General features: G+C 48.0%; 1 protein-coding gene across 1 annotated transcript in view; it reads right to left on the bottom strand.

The window, feature by feature from the left end:
* Window positions 1–293: 293 nt before the first annotated feature.
* The window catches only part of LOC120540967 (homeobox protein cut-like 2), a 145,859-nt gene continuing 119,221 nt past the window's right edge, over window positions 294–26,931 (bottom strand). The window contains exons 2-3 of the mRNA XM_039772174.1: window positions 7,477–7,587; window positions 294–525 (exon numbers count right to left, since the gene is read on the bottom strand). Coding sequence (XP_039628108.1) covers window positions 391–525; window positions 7,477–7,587 — 246 coding nt within the window. The 3' untranslated portion in view covers window positions 294–390. The remainder of the gene's footprint in view (window positions 526–7,476; window positions 7,588–26,931) is intronic.

The raw sequence follows: 26,931 nt of genomic DNA, 5'->3' as shown, positions 1-26,931 counted from the left end.
TCATTAGCGGATCCAAAACGCTGGGCTCCCAGGGATGGCAGATTAATAAGGATGGGATATATTTTAAGACATAAACTCTGCTCACTGTCCTTAATCTCCTTTACACTTCAGAAGCTAAATTAGAACCTCTTGTCAGGCCTGACGGGACCTCATTAACAAAGTTACAAAAAAGAAAACCGTCCAGTGACAGGCCGTCCCGCGGCCCCCCTTCCCACCATTAACCCTTTGTCACTATTTATGCTGTGCATCAGGAAGTAGGTCATCTCTTGCTATTTAATCTTATTTTTGGGGGTTCTGCTGCAATTAGTGGGTGACGTCAAATTATAAGGAAAGTAAAAAAAACACAACCCATGAATACATGAATACAAAGTTTCAGAGAAGAGGCCGCACTCAACACTGCGCTGTATTCCCACTTGCCCAGGTTACGGATCTGGCACATTTCCCACTTGACGTAAACTTGGAGAAGAAGGCACTCACCTGTGCCTGGAAGCTCTTGAGGACAGGTGCAACCATCTCACGAATTTCCTGCAAAAGAAGAACACAACAAAGCCGATTAAGGACATGGAAAGGAGTTGGTCGCCACCCCCCAACACTCCATCTCTGTAGCCATCCATTTGCTAAATACAGTAAATCCTCGATCCCCGTGAAAACCGTTACCTACTATTATAAGAAGTGTAACCCAATTGGCAAAACCCACGGTGCAATCCCACCAATTCACGGTCACGGGACGCCTATTGAACAGGAGCGACACGCAAGATTGACAACGCTCGTCTAGCCGGTGCCAAGCAGTTGTTCCCGATTTGTGATGGGCAACGGGGGCTTGTCACTGTTCCTCTCGAACAAGGAGTTCCCCAAACAGAACACATCCATTACATCTTAGACTCCCCTCGATGTTCAGAATAGACAGTGCCAGTCTGCGCCATTTACTGCCCATCCACTTCATGTCCTGTCCCCACGATGGAGAGGCCAATATCTGCATGAAACCAAAATGTCCTTAGTACTCCTTTGTTTATTAAATGGGGTACCCCAACTCTACATGATATTCTGTTTTTTATTGTTTCAGTATACTGATGAATGAAGGTGAATCAAAAAATAAAGGCAATTTGAAAAATTACGCGGTAATCACAACGGGTAGAAACTGATACAACACGCTCACGGTGGCTTATGGGTAGTTCAAACAGGCTGTTAGTCCAGTTCGCAGTGGCTTATGGGTAGTTCAAACAAGTTGTTAGTCTAGTTCGCAGTGGCTTATGGGTAGTTCAAACAAGCCGTTAGTCCAGTTTGCAGTGGCTTATGGGTAGTTCAGACAAGCCGTTAGTCCAGTTCGCAGTGGCTTATGGGTAGTTCAAAGGCGCACGGTGCAGCGCTCTCCCATTAGTCTAGTTGAAGCCAAGGGTAAATGAACACGGACGCAGGACTGCACCATCTGTTGAAGAACCCGCCATAGTGAGATTTCTTTTGTTAGAGGGCGTGAAACTTGCTGAAATTTACCAAAGGATGTCGACTCGGGACAGAAGTAAAAACAGAGTGTTTATGAGTGGGCAGAGCGGTTTAGAGCGAGAAGAACAAGTGTAACGGAGGACCGTTGATCAGATCAACCATCCACACTGCCCACATGAGCCTACATCGAGAAGACCGACGGATCACGTCGTCCGGTGTTGCTGCACATTTGGCCACCTGCCACAGTGCGTGATGACAGGGGTAGTGTAAAGTTTGAACATGATGGCTACCCAAGCACGTTTTTTGGCAGATTTCACTCTCCCCCTATGGCGTGTTGCTCCACAAATGGTGCAACGAAAGGTTTACGAATGGGCAGAAAAGTTTAAACAGCACACTGATCTGCCCATCCTTCGCCCCGCAGTTGAGATTTCCTTGGGCAGAGGGAGTGAAACCTGCAGAAATTCACCAAAGGATGTTGGCGTGGAAGCTGTTTGGGTAAGCTTTACAGTATCCCAAGTCATCACTCACTATGGCACGTGCAGGTCCACAGCTGGAATCCAATAGTGGGCAACGTAATCCGCCATGTCGATGTGGGCTCGTGTTCCGAAGCTGACAGACAACCAGAATGATCTTTGTCGGTTACACTTGTTCTTCCCGCATTAAACCTCTCGACCCATTGTCACACACGTGTACCTTGGGGACAGTTTAAAGCCTCTGGTGGTATGGCACTGTATCTTAACGTCTCTTCTCTTCTTCCTTCTTCAGGTCTGAGGATTGACAACCTCACCACTTCTGGTATCCGCCCCCTTGGACCCGCCTCTTCCTTCCTGGCTGGCGTTTAACTAGAAGTGACTCCATCTTGAATAGTCTAATCTGGGACTCGCTTCCTTCTCTTTGCTGTAAAGCTGCCTTTATTTTGCCCCATAAGAAATGAGGGTGGCCTTATCTTTGTCTTCTCCTCTTTTACGACATTCATAAACTTCCTGCATGTTTTCACTTCCATTCTGAGCTGACACCCTTTGGTGAATTTCCACAGGTTTCACTCCCACTGCCCAAAGAAATTTCACTACGGTGCGCTGTTCGATAAATGGTGCAACCCTGCGGCGAAGCGTCCATGTTCGTTTGCTGCGCTCTGCGGGTTCAAACTACCCATAAGCCATTGCGGACGTGTTGTGTGGCACCAGCTTCTTTCCATTGCGCCTGCCGCATCATTTTCAAACCACCTTGACTTTTTAATTTATCGTCTGTAACACGCATGCTCATGGGAGGCAGCTAAAGGGCTTGAATGATGGCAATGCCATCCGAGACCAAGGGGTAACAGTCTGAACTAACCCCTTCTCTTTTTCTTTTGCATACCACCTGAGGGAAATTCCACCTGGGCCTGATGACATAACTTCTGTTTCCAGGCCCGATGACATTACTTGCAATTCTGGGCCTGATGACATCACTTCCAGTCTCAGGCACAATGATGCCACTTGCGATTCCGGGTCTGATGACATCACTTACAATTCTGGGCCAGATGATGTCACTTCTGTTTCCAGGACAAATGATGTCACTTCCGATAACATCACTTACAATTCTGGGCCCAATGACGTAATTTCTGGTTCCAAGCCCGATGACGTCACTTGTGATTTCAGGTCCAATGACATCACTTATAATTCTGGGCCCGATGATGTCACTTCCAATGACATACCTTACAATTCTGGGCCTGATGATGTCACATACAATTCTGGTTCCGATGACGCCACTTCTGGTTCCAGTGATGATTTTTTGCTCTTTTTCCGGCCACATCTTCCAAGTAAACGGGGTGGCTACGTCCAAACCTTCTCTTTCATTTACAGTGACATCAACGGGCCCGGAACCGGAAATGATGTCGACAGGTCCAGGCAGAATGTCCCTCAGGTGGTCTGCAGGATGAATTGAGAAAGGGTTAGTGCAGACTGCCATTCCTGGTCTGGGGTGGGACTGCCGTCAATTGAGCCCTTTAGCCGCCCCCTGTGCACGCGTGTGACATGATGTCGATTTCTCTTTTCTGGCAGCACAATTCACCCCAGTAAGCGGAGGTCCGGAGACGACGGAGCGATAACAACGCTCTCACTTTGGTACGCCAGCCTCCACCCAACCGAGTCAGTTGAAGGACGTGCCAGAGCCGATCCGCGTCCACACCTGCTAAAGTCGCCTTCTCCCTCCTCGAGGACTGCCGGAATGCTCATTACGAGACGCCTCTGAAAGCCGACAGCTGCTCCTGACGCCGATTTACACAGGCGCAATTCACAGTGGCCTTGTTAATTGAGATTCTGCCTAAAAACAAAGGTAAGCATTTTCTCTTCCTTTAAAAAAAAAAGCCCAGGTCTGCAAATCATTTACATTTATAAAAGAGAGAGAGAGAGAGAGAGAGAGAAACATCAAAACACCAATAGTCTCCTAATTGAGCTCAGCCTGCCAGTCACATCAGGCTGAATATAATTAAGCAAATTAGCAGACACAAACTGCACGCATGGAGACTCGAGAAAGCTGCTCGCTCCGGCTTCTTTGGGATAGCTGCGGACTTTGGTGTTGATGTTGTCAAGGCAATCTCACCCATCATTTATATGGTGGGCAGAGAGTCCTTGGCATGATTTTGAAATCAGATCTGGCCCATTTAACATGACTTGCATTGAGTAACCAACAAGGTTCTGCAAACACCACCGCTGCCTTTTCTAGGACACTGAGCAGAATGACACCAAGGACTCGGAGCACTAAGGCAAGGGGTAGGGACCACCACGTGGGAGTAGGTGTCACTGAGCCCCAGACCCTGGACACATCTGACGCAAACACAGTCACCAGTTCAAATATAATGGTTTTATGTTTTGACCACCAGGGGCCGTAACAGTCCCCCAAACCACACAGTCCCGGGTTCAAACACCAGATCTTTAGTTTATTTTTAATACCTCCACCGTTCTTCAAATTCCTCGCCCGACTCTTACAGCACTGCACACTGGAAGCACTTCCAGGTTCGGGCGAAATTCTTTTGAAGAGGGTATAACGATCCCCTACAGCTTCCCCAAGAATGCCCTGCGGATGTTCTAATGGGTATCCCACCAGTGGGATGCTGCCACCGTGTATACGGGGGGAGAATATGACTTTTGGGAATCAGACACCCCCTGCCTGCCCTTCCATTGTGGTCTCCCTTTCTGGCCAGAAACCAACTCCATCCTGGCCAGGCCGGGACCCCAGCCCACCCGATATGATGGCGTTCACAACCTTTACAGGTCTTGCAGAATGGTTCCACACAGCACAGTACATCCAGGGAATCCTTCCTTTTGCTCTGCACTCCTCCACGTAAGTCTTGTTCATCTGCCCCCCGACTCCTTAAGGTTTCCTTATAAGCCGGACCCTGAAAGTGTTTCTGGTATTTGAGCAAAGTTTCTACAAAGCTGTGACACTTCATCATTGTAGCTACCCCTGGGGGCACCTATGGCATACAGCAATTGTTTTCCCCATGGGAATACAATTCCCAGCCTGCCCTGCGGATATTCCAATTGGCTTCTTCCACTGTATGTACTGGGGAGATGCATGACTTTGGGAGACACCCACCAAACCCCCTTCCATTTTGGCATTCCTTTCTGGCAGAAGCCAACCTCGATCCTGGCCGGGATGCCTGTCTGTCCAACACAGCAGTCACAATCTTTACGGGCCTTTTAGAAGTGTTCCACATAGCACAGTACATACGGGGGCAGTGAATCCTTCCTTCTTCTTCCTCACTCCTTCAACTCCCCAAGGGCTCTTTATAAGCCAGACCCTGGAAGTACTGCCGGTGCGTGAAGGTACCTACGGGTCAGACAGGCATCTCTACCAAGTAGGGACAGTTCATCCCTGTAGCTCCCCCAGGTAGCACCCATGGTATACAGTAAGGGCTGTCCCATGGGACTACAATTCCTAGCAGGCCTTGCAGGCAGCAACATAGGAGCGGCATCCTCTAGCACATAGGGGGAGGCTAACTAACTCCAGTCCTTCCCTTATTCTGCTTGGGACGCCACTGCATTCGTGTTCTTCCACTCCGGCCGTCTCCCTTTCTGTCAAGGGACCACTAATGCCGGATAATCCCACACGGCACTTACAGGAGAATAAGTGAGGTATTCGAAGGGACACAGCAGTGCCCACCTCAACCAGACGTGGCCCCAATCCCATCTACCAGACTAGTAGGATTAGTGAAACAGTAAGAAGCACGGAATAATCGATGTCTGTGACCCCACACAGTAAAAAAGACAAGGAGGGAAAGTTTGAGGATTTGTTTTCACTTGCTTGAACAAATGAGTCCTTGTGAAATGCGCTATATTCAGTCTTGAAAAACGCAGACGGCTCTGCAGAGCATTTTTCTTACCATATCTGTCTGTTGTGAGTACCATAGTGGACAGACGGGCGTCCTGAAGAGAGGGTGGGAGTAGAAGTTTTACCTAATACAATAGACAGACCGGGGGAGATGGCATCCCATGATAGAATAGGGCATGCTGGGAATTGGAGTTCTGGGGGTGCAACTCTGTCAGGTTTCCTGGGTGTTGCTGGAGGGCACAGCAGGGATGTGAAATCTTAAATTTACGGGACTTCACCTAACCCAGAAGTGCTTCCGCGTGCTAGTAAAGGAAGTACTTCCAGGTCTTATGATGAAAGGAGCCGCTCCGCCAGGCCCAGGCATCGGGAGTCTGGGAGTAAAACCCTTTAAAGGAGTAAAGGGAGAGAGGAGGAACGACACCTCTGTGTTTGTGGAACTATGACTGTGCGTACCTGCTCGTTAAGGTATTTGATTAATAAAGGGGACAATATTTGAACCCGTGGCTGCATTGAGTGTGACAGTGTCTGAGGTTTGGAAAAGTGACAGTTGTCCTGCTACTATATGATTATAGTGGTGCATGGTGCAACATTTTGTAACCAAAAAATTGAGAAGGGGAAGAGGGTCTTGCAATTGTTCCCTACGAACAAGGAATTCCCAGTAAGTTAAGTCCCTCCCCTTTCGCTACTTCTGATTGGCTGGTTTAGTGAGGAGCTTGGATTGCTCGCCGCTTCTAGAAGACCTTCCTGCTAAAATGGCGTCAAAAGGTTTCCGCAGGTGAACCTGTGGAGGGATCATTACGAAGCTTTGAGGGGTGAGAACAGACAACCCCCTACCCTGCTGGCCTTCCCCCTGAACCGGCACCCAGCAAACACCTAACCCCATTCCTCCAATTGGATCAACGCTTCACGATCGGCAGGATTCCCCAATAATGTAATCCCTGTAGATGACGAGACCGGGATATAAAAAGGCGTATTCACTATCACATATGCCGTCAGAGGGTCTTCCTCCCAGGTATGTCGTTGCACCACAGAAAGAGAAGGGAGCGCCACTGCAAAACTGTGTTGGCTTTCTTTGTCCCCTGTCAGTCCTCCCTTACTGTTTCTGGGCTGGGAGGAGGCGTCACCTCTGGACCGAGTGACCAGAGAGATGGAGCTCCACCATGACCGGAAAGGACCTCCAAATTATTTGGCGGCTGCCATTTTGTTAGATTTTAACGCCATCAGGCTTTTGGAGACGGCCCAACATTTTCTGTGTCGAGGCTGGCGTTTCCTTGGATGACCACAGTGTGCAGAACATGGCTGAAGGATCTTAGGGTCAGTAGTGGCACGGGGATGGAGTTTGGCAGCACCCAGTTCTGATTTCCTTGTTATGTAAATTACACTTCTATGCCTTTCATTTAAATGACTGCATAATTAATTAGCTTATAAAGTGATTAACCATTCGAAAAATGTGAAACTTTGATAACTGATGACTGGGCAAAGTTGCTGCATTCCAAGGTGGTGGTTTTTGGGGTAAGCAAAGCAATGCCCACCCACAAACGCAGCCCCACTCCACCAAACATGCACATTTGAAAAAGAAATAAAAAGTGACGAGAGTGAAAGGCGCTATACAACACACAGGCCGACCTTCCTGATCCCTCGAGTCCAATGCTCATGACAGGCTAGAAAAGCATGCGCAGTGACAAGTAAGGTGCGTGCCTCGGTGAGGGTTTAGGTGGTCTTTACCTCTGGTACATTCTTCTTGAACTCCCGGCTGAGCTCGACCAGACGCTTGTGGGAATGTTCGCTCTCTTCTTGCTGGGCCACCAGCTCCGATGCCACCGAGTTGAGCTCTTTCTGTAGGTAGACAAGAAGTAGAAGAAAGAGAGAAAGAAAGAAAGCAATGAGGGGCGAGGGCATGAGAGGCTGGCAGCCTTGAAAGGAAAGCGATGTTCGATGCATGCAGCAGCCATAAATAATTAAATGACAATACCCTGAATGGCTAAAGAAGCAGCCGGCCTTTTTAGATAATCAGTATTTAAAATAATCAATAAAGCTGCTTCAGCAGGCGGGCTGTGCGAGGCGGCAGGAGAAGCAAAGGTTCATAAATCAATTCCAATCAACCCAAACCCCCCCTGCCCGCCCACCCGCCCGCCCATCACCAAAAAACCCTCCATACAAGCAAAAAGAAAACAAAACAAAGTGACCAGGCCATCGTGGAGCGCCAAAAGAAAAGCAGCGCGGCCCAACGGATTACCAGATTTGTTCCACTCTCTCATCAGTGGGCCTTCTCCTTTCAGGGTAGCTGGGCAAAGGAGCAACATCATGGAGTTGGCACACACACACACACACACACACAAACAGAAAGGTGGAATATTCCACGCTTCCTTGTGTTGTTTCCAAGTTATTCCTGCTGATCACATAATCTAGTGGGTTGGAGATAAATTCTGACAAATGACAAAGGCCGAGAGATTTTCGGGTTTCCTCAAAGAACACAAAGTGAGGGGCTGCACTCGTCACCCTCAATGCCACAACCAATGTTTTTTTCCACTTCCTTGCTGGCAAACAGTGTTTGATCAGTGAACTCACAGAGTCACATAGCTGCGATGAGGGCTCAACCTGAGGGACTTACGTGATTGTAATGACCCTCCAAGCCAGGGGTTGGCGCTGTCATCTAATGCCTCCCTTCTACCACCTTCCGCAGAAAGACACGATCTGTCGGAACTGAATTGCCATCTTCGAAGCTCCACCATCATGGGACAGTGTGATGGCGACCACCTGAGGTCAGGTTCAGGTCAGCACGTTGGCGCACCCACCACACGACGAAACCGCTTGGGATCCCAGGTGGTAAGACACATGGTTCCAGTAGAGAAATGACCCTCTATCTGCACCAGCCAAGTGTTACATGGGTATCCCCTTGGCCTGGTCCAACAATGAGGGTCCTGTGAGCCGGAACACCCTTAGGTAATCGCGCAATGTAACTGACACTCCCTTTACAACGCAGGTCGTGTGTCTCATTCGGGACTCCATGAGGAACACAAAGTCAAACCATCGGACCCTCTGAAGAGACACATGAAGGAGTCCAGTCTTCATCTCAGGTCTCACAAACAGGGAGCACCAGGACGCTAAACACTTGGACCTTCGCCCTTTTTCAGATATCGGGAGCGCCACACACCCCTTTCCAGTGACCTCATGACCCCCCCCATGCTCTCCCAATCCATCTACTGACTTCAGAGTCACATGAATGTCACTGCCGAGGTAACTAAACCTCTTGATGACGAGGTCGACACTCTCTCTACAGACGACACCCTGCGGTGCCTAAGGGGTCAGTAAAGGCCTGGATCTTTGGTTTTTATCAGGACCCTCGCAAGCTCAGACACTCAGACCCAATGCCCTGTGTGAAAGTTGAACCTAAGTGTGGCTCATCCGAGGGGCCAACAAACGATGGCAGAAGAAGCGATGTGAGAGATTGAGACACGTGTGACCATTTCATCAGAACGTCAGAGAACAGAATCTATCAATAGCACCAATCGCTCAATCAATGGCACCCACACCTCAACGGTTCTGAATTTCGGCACACTTTTTCTAAAGGCCACATCCAGACTTTGCAATCTGTTTTATTTGCGACTAGCCACGGTACCCATCCAAGACAAGCAATAGAATAATTGAACAAAATTTGCCTGGCCTAACGTATACCTTTGGCACCATTTCTCGGAAATTTGCATGGGTGAAAATCTCTTCGCTGACACTCCACCCCTCCAGCGTCCCATAAAGCCTGCTGCTCCGACGCTGTCGTTATTTTAGTGGCCCATTTCTCCCCTCATCTCCGGTTTTAATGCTCTCCGTCTTTCAAGGTGACTCTCGCGGCGTGCGTCTTACGACTTCACTAACGCCTTGACCGTGTTCCTGTAAAGCCTGCTGCTCCGACTCTGTCATTATTTTCGAGATGCCTTTCTTCCCCTCTGTACGCTTTTATACCCTCCGTCTTTTAAGACGACTCTCTTGATTTGCGTCTTACGACTTCACTAACGCCTCTTCACCCACACTGCTTTTCTCAAATGCGTTTTCCCATAAAGCCTGGCTGCTCAGGCGATCTTGTTATTTTCGTGACACCTTTCTCCCCTCCTGTCCATTTTTATACTCTCCGTCTTTAAAGGTGACTCTCAACTCCCTTGGCGACTTATCGAAAGACCCCTCACTTTTCTCGAACGCATTCCCTACTGCTCAGACAAAGTCGTTATCTTGTGGCATCCTCATCACCTCCTGTCCAGTTTTCTACTTTCCATCTCTGAAGGCGACTATCTCAGCGTCAGTGTCTGACGTTTTCACTAACCGCCGGGGTCAGTAAGCGAGTTTGACACTCTGTTCGCTATCGGACTCCCGACGGAAAACGATGTCACTCGAACGTTTTAATTGATTTTTGTATTCCAGGTCTACGGAGGCCCCCTAACCCTTCTTTCCGTGTCCTCTTGTTCCCGCGGGTTTTTGTCTCCGTTGACCTGTTTGCCCGTTTTTGTTGACTTTTTTGGTTTATTTCCACGCTTCTTCCAGGTTACCACAGCAAATAAGCCGCCCGTCTGCTTTTTCTCACCGGAACAAATCCACTCCATACCTGCGGAAGTCAAGTTCACCGAAAATTCCCGAAAATGACCCTCAATTTTTTTTTGGGCCGAAATTGAATTGGCAAAACGACCGACAGATGCCGTACAAGAGTGGCGCCAGTCGTGGACGTCCGATCTGAGCAGTCCCATCTCACACACATCCCCCAAACACAAAGGAGCTGGTGGGCTGGGTCAGCAATTCGTTTTGGGAAAAGCAAGCCCACCCAAGTTTAAGGGTCTGAGAAGATACACACTAGGAATAATAAGAAATAAAAAAACCAACACTTGAGTAGGAGGAAGAAAAACATAAAAGGCAATCGATCAGACAAAGAGTGACAGGAGGAGATGGAAAGGAAATAACGGACAGACGTGGGGGACAGGATGGCGTCAAAGCAGAGGAGCAGGGCTGGCGGGGCACCACGAGACGGGTGCTCGGGCCTTCACACGTGTAGAGTTTCTGGTTCAAGGTGGGCTTCTCCCCGTTTCCCAGCAAAGACTCCTTTCCTTTCCTCGCCATCTCGGCCCCCCACAACCCAAAAGATGATGCAGATGGGATTATTATAATTTTTTTTTTTTTTTATGTATCGCATCTAATTGCAATCAACAGCAGACGTCTGACACTGTGACAGCATCAGCAGATTTGCTGCTGAGAGCACAGAATCTTTGTCTAAAAATAATCAGACATTCTGCACGCTGCTCTTTGTTATAATGGTAATCGATGCTTGAGGCTTTGAATTCCATCAATTTATAGATCCACTCTGTTCTGCCTGGTGACTGCGGACCGCCGCCTCCCCCCAGAGTACACACACACACACACACGCGCACACACATAGACGAGGCCGCTTTCAGACAGATACAATGGGTGGGCCGCAGAGAGAAAACACAACGACGCAAAGAGGTGTCCACTCACAAGGCGAATGTCGGGGCCACGCGTGGGCACAGACAAGCAGACCACCCCTCACGCACACTGAACCGTTCCCGGGTGCACACACAGACTGGGCACACTCAAGACTGAAACATGGAGGACCAAAGGGAGCAAACACAACAACAAAAGAAGACACACGAAAGACCACCGGCAGCCCTCCTCACACAGGCACACATTCGGCCCGACACATGGTAAGCAACACAAGACATCCAGACATGCAAAAGCACGAACACACACACACACACACACACAGGCAAGTCAGTGGCACACACAAGCCCTCACGCTGACAGTTACAATACCATTTATTATTGTAGAGCCCAAAATCACACAAGAAGTGCCGCTGTGGGCTTTAACAGGCCCTGCCTCTTGACAGCCCCCCAGCCTTGACTCTCTAAGAAGACGAGGAAAAACTCCCAAATAAACCCTTGTAGGAAAAAAATGGAAGAAACCTCAGGAAAGGCAGGTAGGTTGGGCGTGCATTGGGTGTCAAAAAGAAGGGGGTCAATACAACACAATACACAGAACAGAACACAAGTCATCCTCAATATGATAGAAATTTTACAGTACAGTACAGTACAGTACAGAGCAGAATTCAACAGTAGATGATATCCCATAATAGAATTTGGATTTGTTTAGCGTCCTGGAGACCTCAGCCATCAAGCTGTCTCCCGCTATTGGCCATTCCACAGCTGAGACAGCCAATCCAATGACAGGACCCCTGCCATATTTGAGTACCAAGAAGAGAAACAGAATAGGTGAGGGTTAGTAACAAATTAGAACTGTCATGTTACTTATGCTGTGGTGGGCTGGCGCCCTGCCCGGGGTTTGTTTCCTGCCTTGCACCCTGTGTTGGCTGGGATTGGCTCCAGCAGACCCCCGTGACCCTGTAGATAGGATATAGCGGGTTGGATAATGGATGGATGTTACTTATGTTTTAGTGCTAATGACTAACAACAGAGATGCAGTCTGCACAGTTAATCAGCAGCTCTAGTCAGGGTGTGCTAAACTGAAGTCGTGAGTCTTCAGCCTGAGAGTGAAGGGGCATCTCTTATAGTGGCAGGCAGACCACTCCACAGCTTAGGGTTCATTATACTTTCTTCTCTCAGATTCCATCCATCCATCCATCCAACCCGCTATATCCTAACTACAGGGTCACGGTGGTCTGCTGGAGCCAATTCCAGCCAACACAGGGCACAAGGCAGGAAACAAACCCCGGGCAGGGTGCCAGCCCATTGCAGAGCATCTCTCAGATTCTCTTGATGAAAATAACCCCAGGAAACGAGTGTTTGCTGCCTGTTTGCAGCTTGTTCAGTTGCTCTGGTTGGCTGAAGATGGCGACACTCTCACCGTTGTGCTCTCCAGCCGCGCTGCTTTGCAGTCTGGATCAGCATTGCCACATACGGGGTCGACAAAGCGTCTTGTTAATACTCGTCACAGACCACTTTTTTTCTAACTGCCTGTATTAAATAATAATAATATTTTTCTGTTGTCTGTATTCAATAAATATTTTCAAATGATATCAGTTTTACAGAATAGATAGATAGATAGATAGATAGATAGATAGATAGATAGATAGATAGATAGATAGATAGATAGATAGATAGGGAAGGCACTATATAATTAATTGACAGATAGATAGATAGATAGATAGATAGATAGATAGATAGATAGATAGATAGATAGACAGATAGATAGATAGATAGATAATCTAAGGCATTTTATAATAGATAGATGGATAGATATGAAAGGCACTATATAATCGTATAAAAGGTGCTGTATAATAGATACTGTAAATAGAGGTGAAAGGTGAAAGGCACTATATAATAGATAGTATGAAAGGTGCTGTATAATAGATACTGTAAATAGAGGTGAAAGGCACTATATGATAGATAGATAGATAGATAGATAGATAGATAGATAGATAGATAGATAGATAGATAGATAGATAGTACGAAAGGCGATATATGATAGATACTTTATTAATCCCAAGGGGAAATTCACAAGTAGTAAAAAGTAGTAAAAAGTGTCTAGGGGACGAGTCCACATAAACAAAAGTGGCAGAAGTGATCAGTAAAACAGAGAAAAAGGTAGAAAATAAAGTCATAAACGGAGCTGCTGGAAAGGCTGCCACTTGCGGCGGCGCCTGAGTCAATGAGAATTACTGCGAGCCTGTATCCAACTGAATGAAGGACAAGTGGGAGATTACATGGAAAATCAGTGGATTAATTCAACGTAAGTCCACTTTCGTTTATTACAAGATATTTCAAACACTTCTTTTGTCTTGTATTGTTTTCCTGCATTGCATTAAAAGTTGCATAATTAGATGTGGACCACCCTATAGAGATACACACGTAGCCGCACATGCACATGTGGCAAGTGCAGACATAAATAACACACACATACACACGTGGCAGGTATACAATACAACAATAAAGAGGTACACATGAGGTCACACACACACACGATGCTGACGCACATGCTATCACACACATGTCTCCAGTCATAAACTGAAGCGGGTATGCACTAACATGTAGAGACACATGCTAACATGCACATGTAGCCAGAAAAACACATCAAGAAAGAGAGAACTTTAATTCTTCCTGATTCGCACATTTGTATCCACACATAAATACAGAGCCACACGTGATCACACACATGTCCACTCACACAGACATGTCAGCGCACAAGGCTGAAGATCCTCAGACATTCGGGGTCAGGCACACAAAAACAAACCCACGCAGGCAGAGAGAGAGAAGACCGGATGGGCACACGGCACACTGATAACCGCAGACCACACAAAAAGCACACCCCCCGTAAATCTGCAAGCACACAAAGAGACATGCAGACCGGGGGGCACACGGGGAGCTCCCGCTATCCGCTCCGACTCTCTGCAAAGGGCAGAGATGGCTAAGATTAGCTCTGCCGCCGCGACGCCAAATTGGAGAGGGATCGATCAATAAATCAAATCACCAGAATCCAACCCAGCTGATGGCAGGCGCTCCGTCTAGCCAGTACATTACTGCTGGCACCTGGGGCTGGTGGGGTGGGGGGGGGTCGGCATAGTGGTTTATAAACTGGCTGGTCGCCAAGCGATGCTGGCACCGCTGCATTATTTTGTTTCCCCTCAACTCCTTGACGGTTCCCAACACGCGGCCGAGACACAAAGGAGAGCTGCATCTGTCTCTGGCAGCCCAGGCAGCTCTTCTGGAAGAATAAGCGCCAGCGACGTAAAGCGGCTCTGACAGGGCGTCCCCGAGGTGGATCTCACCTCATTGGAGCACCGGGGAGAACTCGGGCTTATGGCTCTCCTCTAATTTAAGCCGACTTGCTCCCTGCAGCCTTTCCTCCAATACCGTCTAACACAACCCACCCCCCGATGGACCGCCAGAAAAAAAGGCTTTCATTCTTTCCTTTCAACTGCGGGATCTCTCTCTCTCTTTCTCTCTCTCTGTCTCTTAACAACAATGCAAAATGGCAGCCCTGCCCGCTGGAATATCTTATTAAACCTGCGAAACCCACCCAGACACTCGTGTGCTGGTAAACCCACCCAGTCTTTTGTACCTGTCAGCCCTTAGCTGAGGGGCCCTTGCTTGACTAAAGGTAAAGGGGGATCCTGACACACACTGTGGACCCTTAGCTGCCAAATGTAGCCGAGTGGCCAGTCGGGTGGGCTTTGCCAAGACCGTAGCACTCCAAAAAGCCCCCTTCTGTTTTTTATTTTTTGCTTAGGCCAAACAGTGTGCAGGCCTCTACAGACTTCCACGTCTGACTCAGCTCACCATTTGTCTCACTCTTTATCTCCTTCAGGATTCGCCGAATTACAAACACTGTACTCACGTAACACAAAAAGAAAAGGCGCAAGCCGCTATAATTCGGCAGCACGTGTTAAAAGCGATGTTCGCTATTTTTCAAGTCAAACTTATTTCTTCATAATCATAAACCACGTTAGAAGACGGCAGAACTGAATATCGGCGGAAATTTCATTTTTTATCGGGTCAAAGTTTCGTAAGCTGCGTGCAGACGTTTTAGCCGAGTGGTAGCGCGGAGCTGTCATTCCTGCCTACCGCCGACACCATCTGCATGCCGTCCTGTGTGCGCACAGACCGATCGGTATCGCTGAGTTTTCACTGAAAAATGTTCTCCTCCATTCTTTTATTACCGACTCATTCGATCAGATAAGTGGCTGGGGCCGTTTCAGTCTGTTTCCTCGTGCCCGGGTTCCGTCACAAATTCCACCTTATTTTCTTTTGTTATCGTGCGTGTGTGTGACAAAGTATGGAGATGTGCAGGTAGCCACAGGAAAGAGAATGATTAAAAAATATTTCCTCTCGTAAACCTTAAGTGCCTTTCCTCAGTATTCACGTATCATCTCTCTATCAGTGCTCGTTCCTGTAAGGCCTGCTTCTCAGACTTGAGGTGCCTTTCTCGCCTTCTATCCGGTTTTATACTGTCCATCTTTGGAGGCGACTTTCTCGGCGTGTGCCTTTACTCCATTATTAATGTATCTTCACCGTCTCTCGAACGCGTTCCCGTAAACCTTACTCGCCAGACTCTGCCTTTCTCGCCTCCTATTCGGTTATAAACTCTCCATCTTTGGAGGTGACTCTCTCTGCACGCGACTTTACTCCATTAACATCTCTTCATCGTCTCTTGAAAGCATTCCCATAAAGTTTATTTTTCAGACTGCGTCCTTATTTGAGAGGCGCCTTTCTCAACTCTTGTCCGGTTTTACACTTTCTGTCTTTCAGGACGACTCTCTCGGCGTGTGCCTTTACTCCATTATTAATGTTTCTTCACCGTCTCTCGAACGCATTCCTGTAAAGCTTACTTGTCAGACTGCGTCCTTATTTGCGAGGTGCCCTTCTCACCTCCTAACCAGTTTTAAACTATCCATCTTTGAAAGCCAACTCTCTCTGAGAGTCCATTATTAACGTCTCTTCACCGTCTCTCGAACATGTTCTCGTAAACCTTGCTTGCCAGACTCTGCCTTTCCCGCCTCCTATCTGGTTTTACACTCTCCGTCTTTGAAGGCCGACTCTCTCAGCGTGTGCCTTTACTCCATTATTAACGTATTTTCACTGTCTCTCGAACGCGTTCCCGTAAACCTTAATTGTCAGACTTTGCCCTTCTCGCCTCCTGTCCGGTTTTACACTTTCTGTCTTTCAGGCCAACTCTTCTTCCTCGTGTGTCTTGCACTTCCGGTTTCGTCACGTCACCGATGCCAAACTGACCAATCACAGCAAAGCCAGACTGACCAATCGGATGGCTCAGAGGAAAAAGTAATCACCTGACATGACTGCGTATATAATCCATGGCAGCAGGACCGAGCCTGGCGATGGTGGGAGCTGTTATCGTAACTCCACTAACAACTTGATGCCGCGAGCAGAGAAGCCAGCAAGAAACATATCCTTACCTCAAATGTTTTATTTTCGATGTGCCGCTGTTGCCAACCGGCATGCTTCACAAACGTTTTCATACATCGAAACCTTTGCTACTTCAAAGTCTACGCATTCGCTATGTTTGAAGGCTTTTGTTTTTTCGTTGGACCCCGGTACCCATTAGCCCCATTACGACATGCAAGGGCACGCTAATTAGTTTCTTAAATTTAAAAAAATATCGATAACTTTACGGTGCAACGTCATGCGGTAAATTAACACTTACCATGCCTGTGACGAAATGACTCAGGCTTGACGTATCCTTGTCACCACTGGGTAAACACGGGAACAGCCAGTAAGTGAGAGGATGACACTGTCCCTCAGTGTGATCTTTCTAGAAGGATCTGAACATCTCCTCGCTGGCTCCCTCAAGGTAGGGCGAGAGGGGGTGTTGTCACTGACTGACTGTCTTCTCCCCGCAGCTCTGGGAAACCGCCCACTGAGGGCACTTAGCACCGCCCCCTTCCAGTATTCACGAGATCAGAAGCCCAAGACCTGACCAGACCAGAGCTCCTGTTAAAGATTTGGCTGAACAGAGCCTCTTGTTAATTTATTGTGCTGCCCTTGGGGGGCCCCGCTGTGTTTTGCCACCAGAAGTCGTTGAAAAGAAAGGACATTAAATGGGATGACCCGGTTGGCGTTCTGACTATTTTTCTGTTGTCACGGTCTGTTCATCCTACATCCGACCACAAAGGTGACACGTTATCCTCCACACATATGGCAGGCGTTATTCTCAGGGGTCAGAGGTCACTGCTACCCAAACATAAAGTACACATACAGCACCCTCTAGAGGCCACCTGCTATCATAATCATGACAGCTTGCTCTTCTTTGCAGCTTCCAGCACGCTGTTCATTGGCCAAACGGAGCCATGAGGGGTGACTGAGCCCCCCATGTGAACCATCAGGGCTTGTCAGGGGAAAATAAACGTAAACATCACAATGGAGAGTGTCACACAAGTGCGAATGGGAAACAACTCCAAGGCTTAGCTAACGGAAATTCCACTCCTAGCCAGGGGGTTGGCGCTGTCAACTAACACCTCTGCGGTAAGAATGATTGACGGGCACAACCCCGTGATGTCACATCCGTTCAGGTCTGCCGAACCCGCCTCCTCCTGTCTGCCACACTGAAAAAGCACGGCATCTGCCATGTTTGAACGGTCACCTGTTTTGACTCTCCGTTTTGCCAGTTTTAAAATACTGCTTTGGCACCCCAGCCCTTTGTCATCTTGTTTTTGTCCTTTATTACAAGAGAGACAGAAACAACAAAACGGCACTTCCATATTAAAGGTCTCCCCACTTCTGCTGCACTGATGAACGAGAAGAAACAAAGTATTAATCACCACAATTAAAAATAATACGGTTATTACTTGCTAATTTAAGATTTTCTGTCATTGTTTACACGAATAAATCAATTAAGCAGTTTATGCCAGGCTTGATTAATGCCCGATCACAGTCCCTGCTCTTTTTTTGGCGTCTCGTTTCAATCTGGTTGCAGAGATTTTCTCCGCACATGCAAGTCCACGATTCATTCATCGCCCCCAGCGGAAAATCCAAACTGAGGCGCTTTGCCCATTTCAAGAGACATTGACACCAAAAAAAGAAAGAACGAGAGGGGGGTCTGCAGAAAAGGCCCCCTCCAGTCCAGCACCTGGTTTCTTTGGTTGTCTACAAGTAATGCCATCTCTTGGCGCCGTTCCAAGAACAAGAAATTAAAGAATAAAGACTAATACATTTGTAGAGCCTGGTCACAAGTCACGCTCGGGGTCACCGATCACATCAGTGGTGGAGACTGAAGCGCTCCTTTTGTGATTATACAAAATTACGGAAACATTTGAATGGCGGAAACAATTTATTCACAAAACGTACTTCATATGTGCAAGATGACTTAGAGGAATGTCTCGACCTGCTTGCCATCATGTTCAACACACACAAACCAACGAGTAACAGTACCATTTAAAGCCTGGACAGACATTTCGAGGGAGTAGATGACACCACAGTCCATATTCTGTCCTTCAGGTTATTGATATCATGAACTTTCCAGTTATGCATGCGCTCCCTCACCAAACAAACTAACCAGGGTGTCAAATAAGGGGAGTGTGGAGGCCATGGCAATGGTCTACCACGACCTACCCATTGACTTGATAAAAAGAATCCATTAGTGTTTACATAACTTGGGCTCACCCTGTATTATCGAGTGTCAGGCACGCCTGAGTAGGGGGCGACTACAACTGTGCATGCGATAAGAAGGGCAATACCTCCTCCCAGAATGAGAGGGCGCTCTCGGTAACACCTTCTCCTCTGTTACCTCCAGGACAAGGCATCTCGGGCACTAAAGAGTTCCACAAACACGTCTACAAATGCCCACTAGAGGGCGCAAGAGGGCCAAAACCCTGGCTAGAAGAAGTGCAAGAACAGAATCGTTATAAATAAATAAATAAAATTTGGATGTGAGCGTCAGAGGGTTTTGCACCTTAGGAACCGAGTTACCCGAACTCTTCTCTAACATTTCAGTCATTATTTACCGCTCTGATGCTGATCTTTCTGATCATAAAATAGGTCATTATGATAGCAATTGACGAGAAGAACTCACAATGAATTGCACAATTATTGTATCGGTGGGGGGGCACGGCACGGTGGTGCAGTGGGTAGCCTCGCAGTTAGGAGACCCAGGTTCGCTTCCCACGTCCTCCCTGCGTGGAGTTTGCATGTTCTCCCCGTGTCTGCGTGGGTTTCCTCCCACAGTCCAAAGACATGCAGGTTAGGTGCATTGTCGATCCTAAATTGTCCCGTATGTGCGCTTGGTGTGTGTGTGTTGTGTACGTGTGCCCTGTGGTGGGCTGGCACTCTGCCTGGGATTTATTTCCTGCCTTACGCCCTGTGTTGGCTGGGATTGGCTCCAGCAGACCCCCGTGACACTGTAGTTGGGATATAATGGGTTGGATAATGGATGGATGGATGGGTATCAGAGGGCCTCTTTCTCTTGCACAGTTTCACACAAAAACTAATCAACACGTCATTGTCTCACAACAGGCTTAAGTTTAAAATTTCAAATTTTTTCTCTCTAGCCGTTTTAGCACTAGACCGTCCTCAAGAAACTGTGACAGACAAAGGCATACAAAGTTTAAAGAAGAGTCAAAAAAACAGAGTGCAGGTCACAACTCCAACAAATTGTAAGGCCTACTGACTCACAGAAGGGCAAGACTCTCTCAGCGTGTTCAAAATGAACAGCCAGGCACTGTGGGAGACCCCCTGGATTTATGGACCGGAGAACAGGTCGTGGTGGTGGCGGTGAGCCCTCGCAAAACACACGGGACATGACCAGGGCAGCTTATATCTACAGAGAAAACCGAAAATAAAGAATGAAGAGACGCAAGACTCGAATCTGAGCCCTGGCCAGGATTCCCACGAGACATGACTCCACCACAAGACTGCTGACGTCACATCCTCTGATCCTCGTGTTGGGACTGATTTCTTTATTCGGTTTTTCTAGCGCCACCTTGTAATGTTTCGGATCAGTTTTCGTATCCTTTATAGCATCATTTCTTAAACTACAGTATGAGTCGGGTCGCAGGCTGCCGGCTGTTGGGTCGTGCAGAGTTGTGACTCGCCGTTGTATTCAATTGGAAAGGGTCACATACGGTTTACAGAAGGTCTCACAGTTTAAGCAACAGACATTGCTTCTCTATGACCAGCGGCGGCGATTCAAAGAGGATGACTGTTGGCAGCCTCCAACCCGGTCTGACGGTCGGCATAGATTGCGTCTCAGAGACACTTAGAAGAGAAAGACCGGGTTGCGTGAGAAACGAGTTTGTGAAACACGGATTTATAGAGCTTCTTTTTTTGATATCTACCTTGTAGTTCAAGTCTTCCTGAGTAAATTACCTCTTTTGACCGTAATCTTGTGACGCCATTTTGTTTTTCTTGCCAGACACCTCCATACTCTGACAATGGCACTCATGGCTGGCAGCATGATGGGTCCCAAACTTCTCCAGGGTTGTGCTACACTTTTTGACTTATTTTTCTGAACTCCCGACTACAATTCTTATTTCACCCTTGTTCTAACGTAAAGTCGGTTCAATTCCTGGGTGAGGGACAACATGCTGGGACCGGTGTCCCAGCCAGAGTTGATTTGAGATTCTTACATTAAGGCAAGGCAACATATTCAGGTCATTGTCTACTCCCTTATGCTAGATGGCAGCGTCCCTGGGCTACGGTACCCCTGCGGATACCCACACGGCATCATGGGAGTTGTAGTTCCTTGGGTCAGCCTTGTTGGGTCCCCGTGGGTGCTGGAGGGACTAGAGAGCCCTACTTCAGTTTCTAGACACCAGAAGAACTTCAGGGTCTGTAATAACAGGAGACAGGAGGGGAGACAGACAACACTCGCCTCGGAGGAGTAGCAGTGTGGGGGAAAGAAGAGAGGAGAAGAATCCTCAGAATTGTCGTATGAAGGTATTCCTTTGTTTTGATCCCAAGACTTGTCCGTTTATTCATGTTTGGGGCTCCGTGGTGCTTCCTGTAGATCACACCTGGTTTTTAATCCTCCAAGCATCACAACAAAGTTTTCAACCATTTCCAAAATCTCGTTTTCGCTTTGTCGTTCTGGGGTTGTCGTCAGATGAGGAGGAAAAATTAAATGTTAAGACAATTTGGGCACAAGGCAACATCAGAGGATGAGGAACGTGCCATGGTGCACACTGGTCTTCCTCGTCTTACTGCCATGACAGTGTCTCCCTAGCATTTACCCCAGTACTCCCTTTTGCATATCTACAAGAAAACAAGAGAGACATCTTTCCAGTTTTTCTCCACCGAAAACTCTTCTTGCGTTCTGCCCGTTGATTCCACGGCGAACCAGATGAGGCCCACCAAAAGCAGAACGGCCATCCCCTGCAGCAAAGTGCCCCCCTCCAGTATTTTAGATATAAATAGATGCACCGCACGTGCTTAATGAAAGGCCCAGGAATATTTCTAAAGGTGTTATTAAGCGAGTGCTTTTGAACTCTCGGAGGGTAACTGATGAATCAAAGCTGTTATGTGATTTTTTTTTTACTAAATAAATAAATAACACGTCAGCTTCCCGCAACACTTTAAACAAATGCTGTAATTCCGCAAGGGATGTAATGCATTGATTATATTACCGACTGGATTTTAAGATGCAAAAATCCCTGCAAGGCTTGGCCTCTCCGAGGAGGAGATTTCGATGGCGGCCACTGTAGCTTCATTTCGGGAATGAAGGGATGAAGACCGCACTTGCTGGGCGGTGTCACCTGGACTGCGAGGAATTCCATCCACTAAAAGACTGACACGACATTTCGGAAATGACCACACTTAAGATGCGGAGCACTGCCCAGTGCTTAAACTGTGAGACATTCCGCAAAACGTCCGCGACCCTTACCAATTGAATACAACTCTGGAAATCCCGCGACCCAACGTCATACTGTAGTTTACAAAACTATGCTGTAAATGATACTAAAATTGATCCAAACATTACAAGGAGGTGCTAGGAAACACATCGATCACAACACGGTGACGAGAGGATGTGACATGGTGGTGTCGCATCTCACAGAAACCCTGGCTGGGGCTCAAATTCAAGCTCCATCGGTTAGTTGTGTGGTAGCACATACTCCCAACCTCTCCCTCCGTCTCTCTACCAAACAACTGACATTTCAGGCATGGCCACACAAAAAGGGATTGCCCGTGACATTGTGCCCATTAGTCTGTCTTGTCTTACTGCCGTGACACTGCCACCCTAGCGTTGACTCCACTAGTTCCTCTCCATATCAGCATTAAAACAAAGACACCTTTCAGTGCTTCTCCACCAAACACTCTCTTCCTCCCTCTGCAGACCGGACGATGGACAACCTCGCCACCTCTGACGTCACTTCTGGTATCTGGCCACCTGGACCCACCTCTTCCTGCCCCGCCTGTATGTAACCAGAAATGTCACCATCTTGGATACTCTAATTTGAGACTTGCGTCCTCAGAGATGTTCGCTTTTTATTGTAAAGCTTAATTTTTTTTTTGCCTCTACAGGGTTCACGGTGTCACCCCAAATCTTTATCTTTGTCCTCATTTACACCATGTTAAGTTTTTTTTTTCATGACCCACTGTGATCGTGGTCATTGGGTCCCCCCTTGGTGACTTGAGCACAATTATCAGAGCAGTGGGGTGATTTGAGCGCAATTGTAAGAGATGTTGGGCTCCCCTTAATGGTTTGAACATGACTATCACAGCCCTTCGGCGGTCCCCCTTGGTGATTTGAACGTGATTGTCAGAGCGGTGGGGCTCCTCCTTGGTGCTTTGAGAGCACTTGTCAGAGTAATGGGGTTCCCCCTCAGTGATCTGAGCACGATCATCAGAGAGTTGGGGTTCCCAATTGATGATTTGAGCATGATCACCAAAGAGGTAGGGTTCCCCCTCAATGGTTCGAACACAACTGTCACAGCCTTTCGGCGGGCCCCCTTGGTGATTTGAGCATGATCGTCAGAGCGGTAGGGGTTCCACCTCGAAGATGTGAGCAGGATCATAAGAGAGTTAAGGTTCTTCCTTGGTGATTTGAGTGCAATCATCAGAGAGGTGGGGATCCCCTCGATGATCTGAACACGACTGTCTCAGCCCTTCGGTGGTCCCCCTCGGTGATTTGAGCGTGATCATCACAGTGGTGGGGTCCCCCTTGGTGCCTTGAGAGAATATTTGTCAGAGCAGTGGGGTTCCCCCTCGGTGATCTGAGTGCGATCATCAGAGAGTTGGGGTTCCCAATTGGTGATATGAGCGTGATTGTCAAAGAGGTGGGGTTCCTCCTTGGTGCTTTGGGAGTATTTGTCAGAGCAGTGGGGATCCCCCTCTGTGATTTGAGCGTGATCCCCCAAGAGGTTGGGTTCCCCCTCAATTATTTGAATGCGATTGTCTCAGCCTTTAGGGCGGTTCCCCCTCGGAGATTTGAGCACAATCGTCAGAGCGGTCTGGTTCGCCCTCAATGATTTGGGCGTGAATGTTTCAGCCCTTGGGCAGTCCGCCTTGGTGATCTGACAGCAGCCAACCGCGACCCACCAGGGGCAAACTCTCTGGTGGAGAAACACAGCTGTATACCTCAGCTGTAGTCTTGGTCAGCGCAGTTTATTCACGTAAAAAGGACATCTTATCTAAAATAAGAAGCACAAATATCACGAGTTGTCGTTGATCGATGGGTAAGACAGGAGTCAAGATGGAATGTTGGGGTACCAACCGCACCACCCCGTGTACTCCAAATAATAAGTTGGTTTCAAATTGACAAGTGTACGATGGTGCAATAAGGAAATAAAAGCAAAACGCAGTCCCAGGCTGTAGTTAAGTGGCTCTAGAGAGCGGGCAGGCGGCATGGTGGGTGCCCGGGTGGCTTATCTCCCGAATGCCCTAAAGGGGCGGGGTTAGTTGCCCTCCATGGGTGTCATCTTGGAGCCGTGGATGGAAAAAAACAGACAGAAGGGTCAGCGATGGCAGCACCCCCTGGTGTCCCGCTGTGGTAGTGCTCGCCATACGTGACTGAGATAATAAAGAAAAATCTCCAATTCTTGATTCCGATCACAAACAGTCAGCTCCACTAGAAAGTTTGAGAGCGCCTTCATTTTCCTGTAGTGTATGACTAACTCGCAGCTCAGATAGTGTTGCATTAAAAGGAGAAAGAGGGATAGAAAGTTCTAGATTGGTCCTAAGGTGGGCGACGTGGCACACACACACACACAGCAAACCCATTGGTGCTTTATTTTATTTTTATTCAAAACAATTTACATGAAAGGGCAGAGAGCGTGTAGATGTACTCGTTTTGACCAGTAAGGGCACATTTATGCAAAAACGTTCCCTCCATGGACATGCAAACACCTAAGTAGACAGTGTACCAATGTAAAACACTTGGCATCGCCAGCAGGTACGCTGGCACTGGGGATGAAACGATTGTGTAAGGCTGCATAATAACATGTCTCGATCCTCCATACGGATGAGAACATCCATCTGTGGGGCCCTCGATTTCAGTTTCTTTTATTTGTAAATTATCTCACGTTGAGATTTTAAGGTTGTGGGACACTTTACTCGTGAGATCAAGAGCCGAAAATAGCCGGACTATCTTTTATTCTCCATTACAGCCCTGCGGCCCGTGAAACAGAACAGTGCACAGAAAAGAAGAAACCTGAAGGCGCAAAGGGTTAACTATGCATATATATACCCCCTATGAGGGGTCTCAGCAGCGAGCTTGGATGTCAGCGTATGGGCGATCCCATACAGAATGGAGGAAGAGACTGTTCTTTCATCTGAATAAAATCTGACCGACCGCAGATGCTCCTCTTATCAGGTTCATGTAAATTTAGAAAGCAATTAGTGTCACTGACAAATTGATGTGTAGAGTCAATTTTCAAAAAAATTAAAATCATTATGATTAACACGACTGGATACTCGGCACGGCTAATTTCACTTTTTCAGGAGGCGTTTTCAGACTTCATTTTACACTTCCTTTGGTACGGAGTGCTTCAGGCTCGGCCGGCTCAAGTCCACTCCTGAGGGTGCCCTCTGTGTACGGCAAGAATTCAGTTTGTGCTAAATTGAAACATACGCCGTTGAAGAAAACACAAGCAGTAAGACTCGCTAGCGCCACCCACAGGCCCACCACTAGCACCAGAAATTAGGCCGAGTCATGTCGGGGCACCTCACTCGTTCAACCGTATCATCCTTCATGGTCTTCCACTTGCTCTCCTTCTTGGGTTGACCTGCCTGGAGGCAGCCATGATTTTCCAAAATGACACCTGCTAAGTGACATCTGCAGCGGACTGAGATGCCGTCACCTTACTGCCACTGTCGTCCCTCGATCCGCCATCCATAAACCATAATGACAGAGTTGTGGAATACCGGCGCCCACAGCACAGCACAGCAGAAAGCACCAAATGACTTAAGCTTAGGCAGGGGGGAGGGGGAGTTAAATTTGTCTACCTCCCTCTGAGTAGTGGCGGCTCCCACCTTTTATAGGACACCCCGAAGCACTCCAGGTGTCCAATGAGCTTCTTCCGGCAGCACTTCTGGGCTCGGCGAAAGTTCTGGCGCCCCCTGGTTGAGCTTCCATGCTCCAAACCTGCTCCAAACTGGGGTGGACTACCCTCTAGCAATCCAGGGGAGATAATGTCCTTAATAAACCCGCCCCCCTAAGATGCCATCCCGGCCGTCCGCCTCAGAGTGTACAGAAAGGTTTACAAATCTCCAAAAAAGTTTTCGAGCCCCTTGTTAGGTGGCACTCCAGAAAGTGTGCTCAGGTGCACCCACAATTTCCTTGAGATGTTTCTAGAACTTGATCGGGGTCCACCTGTCCAGTCAGTCGCCACGTGGCCTAGAAAGGTACCCACGTACGGAAGCTCCCACCCATTCACACTGCATGTCAGGACAAAAACCAAGCCATGAAGTCCAACAAACTCTCTGTAGACCTCCATGGCCAAGGTGTAGTGAGGGGTAGAGCAGGGCAAGGGAGATCAGACCATTTCTACACCTTTGAGTGTTCCAGGCTCTCCATAATTGTGAAATGGAAGGAGTTGGAAACCACCAGGACTGTGGGGGAATCCAATGACATCACTTCCAGTTCCAGGTGGGAGGGGAGTGTATTATGTGGGTGTGGTAGAGCCCGATGACATCACTTCCTGTTCCTCTCCAGATGACATTATTTCTCCTGACCGCCATATTCCTCCAGTTATCTCGGCTCTATCTATAAAAACCCGTTGTTCAATTTGACCTTTTTTCTTTCAGCCAAACTTCAAGGATATGGGGCGGCTGCCCCAAACCTGCCATTTCACACTGTACAGCATGATAAAGTGACGCAGAACGTTTGAAGGGTTTGAAGACTTTCTGAATGCTCGCTATGTCACCTTTGAACGTCTCTCCCTCAACAGCGCGGGAGGCATCTGGTGTCAGGCCAGACGTTATGACTTATAATCTGAAATTACTCCAACAGAAAGAGATCCACTCATTCATTTTCAGCGCCTTCTTTTCCATTCTGGGGTCACTACAGGCCAAAGGCAATCCCACGCCAGCGGCAGCACATACCGAACAAGAAGAAAACTTGGGACTGTCAAGCGGCGCCTTGCACTGCGCAACTCAGCGAGACCTCGAGGTGTTTCAGGAAGCGTAAGCAGCACACACACACACACACACATGCGGCCACGCACAGGTCACGACACTTGAAAAGTAAGCTGTGAGGGGCATCAGAGGAAGCATCAGCGAGCAGAAACGG

The sequence above is a fragment of the Polypterus senegalus genome, chromosome 12 (assembly GCF_016835505.1).
Source record: "Polypterus senegalus isolate Bchr_013 chromosome 12, ASM1683550v1, whole genome shotgun sequence".
Classification (NCBI taxonomy): domain Eukaryota; kingdom Metazoa; phylum Chordata; class Cladistia; order Polypteriformes; family Polypteridae; genus Polypterus; species Polypterus senegalus.
The sequence above is the reverse complement of the archived record's forward strand: the minus strand, read 5'-3'. Positions and strand labels throughout refer to the sequence as shown.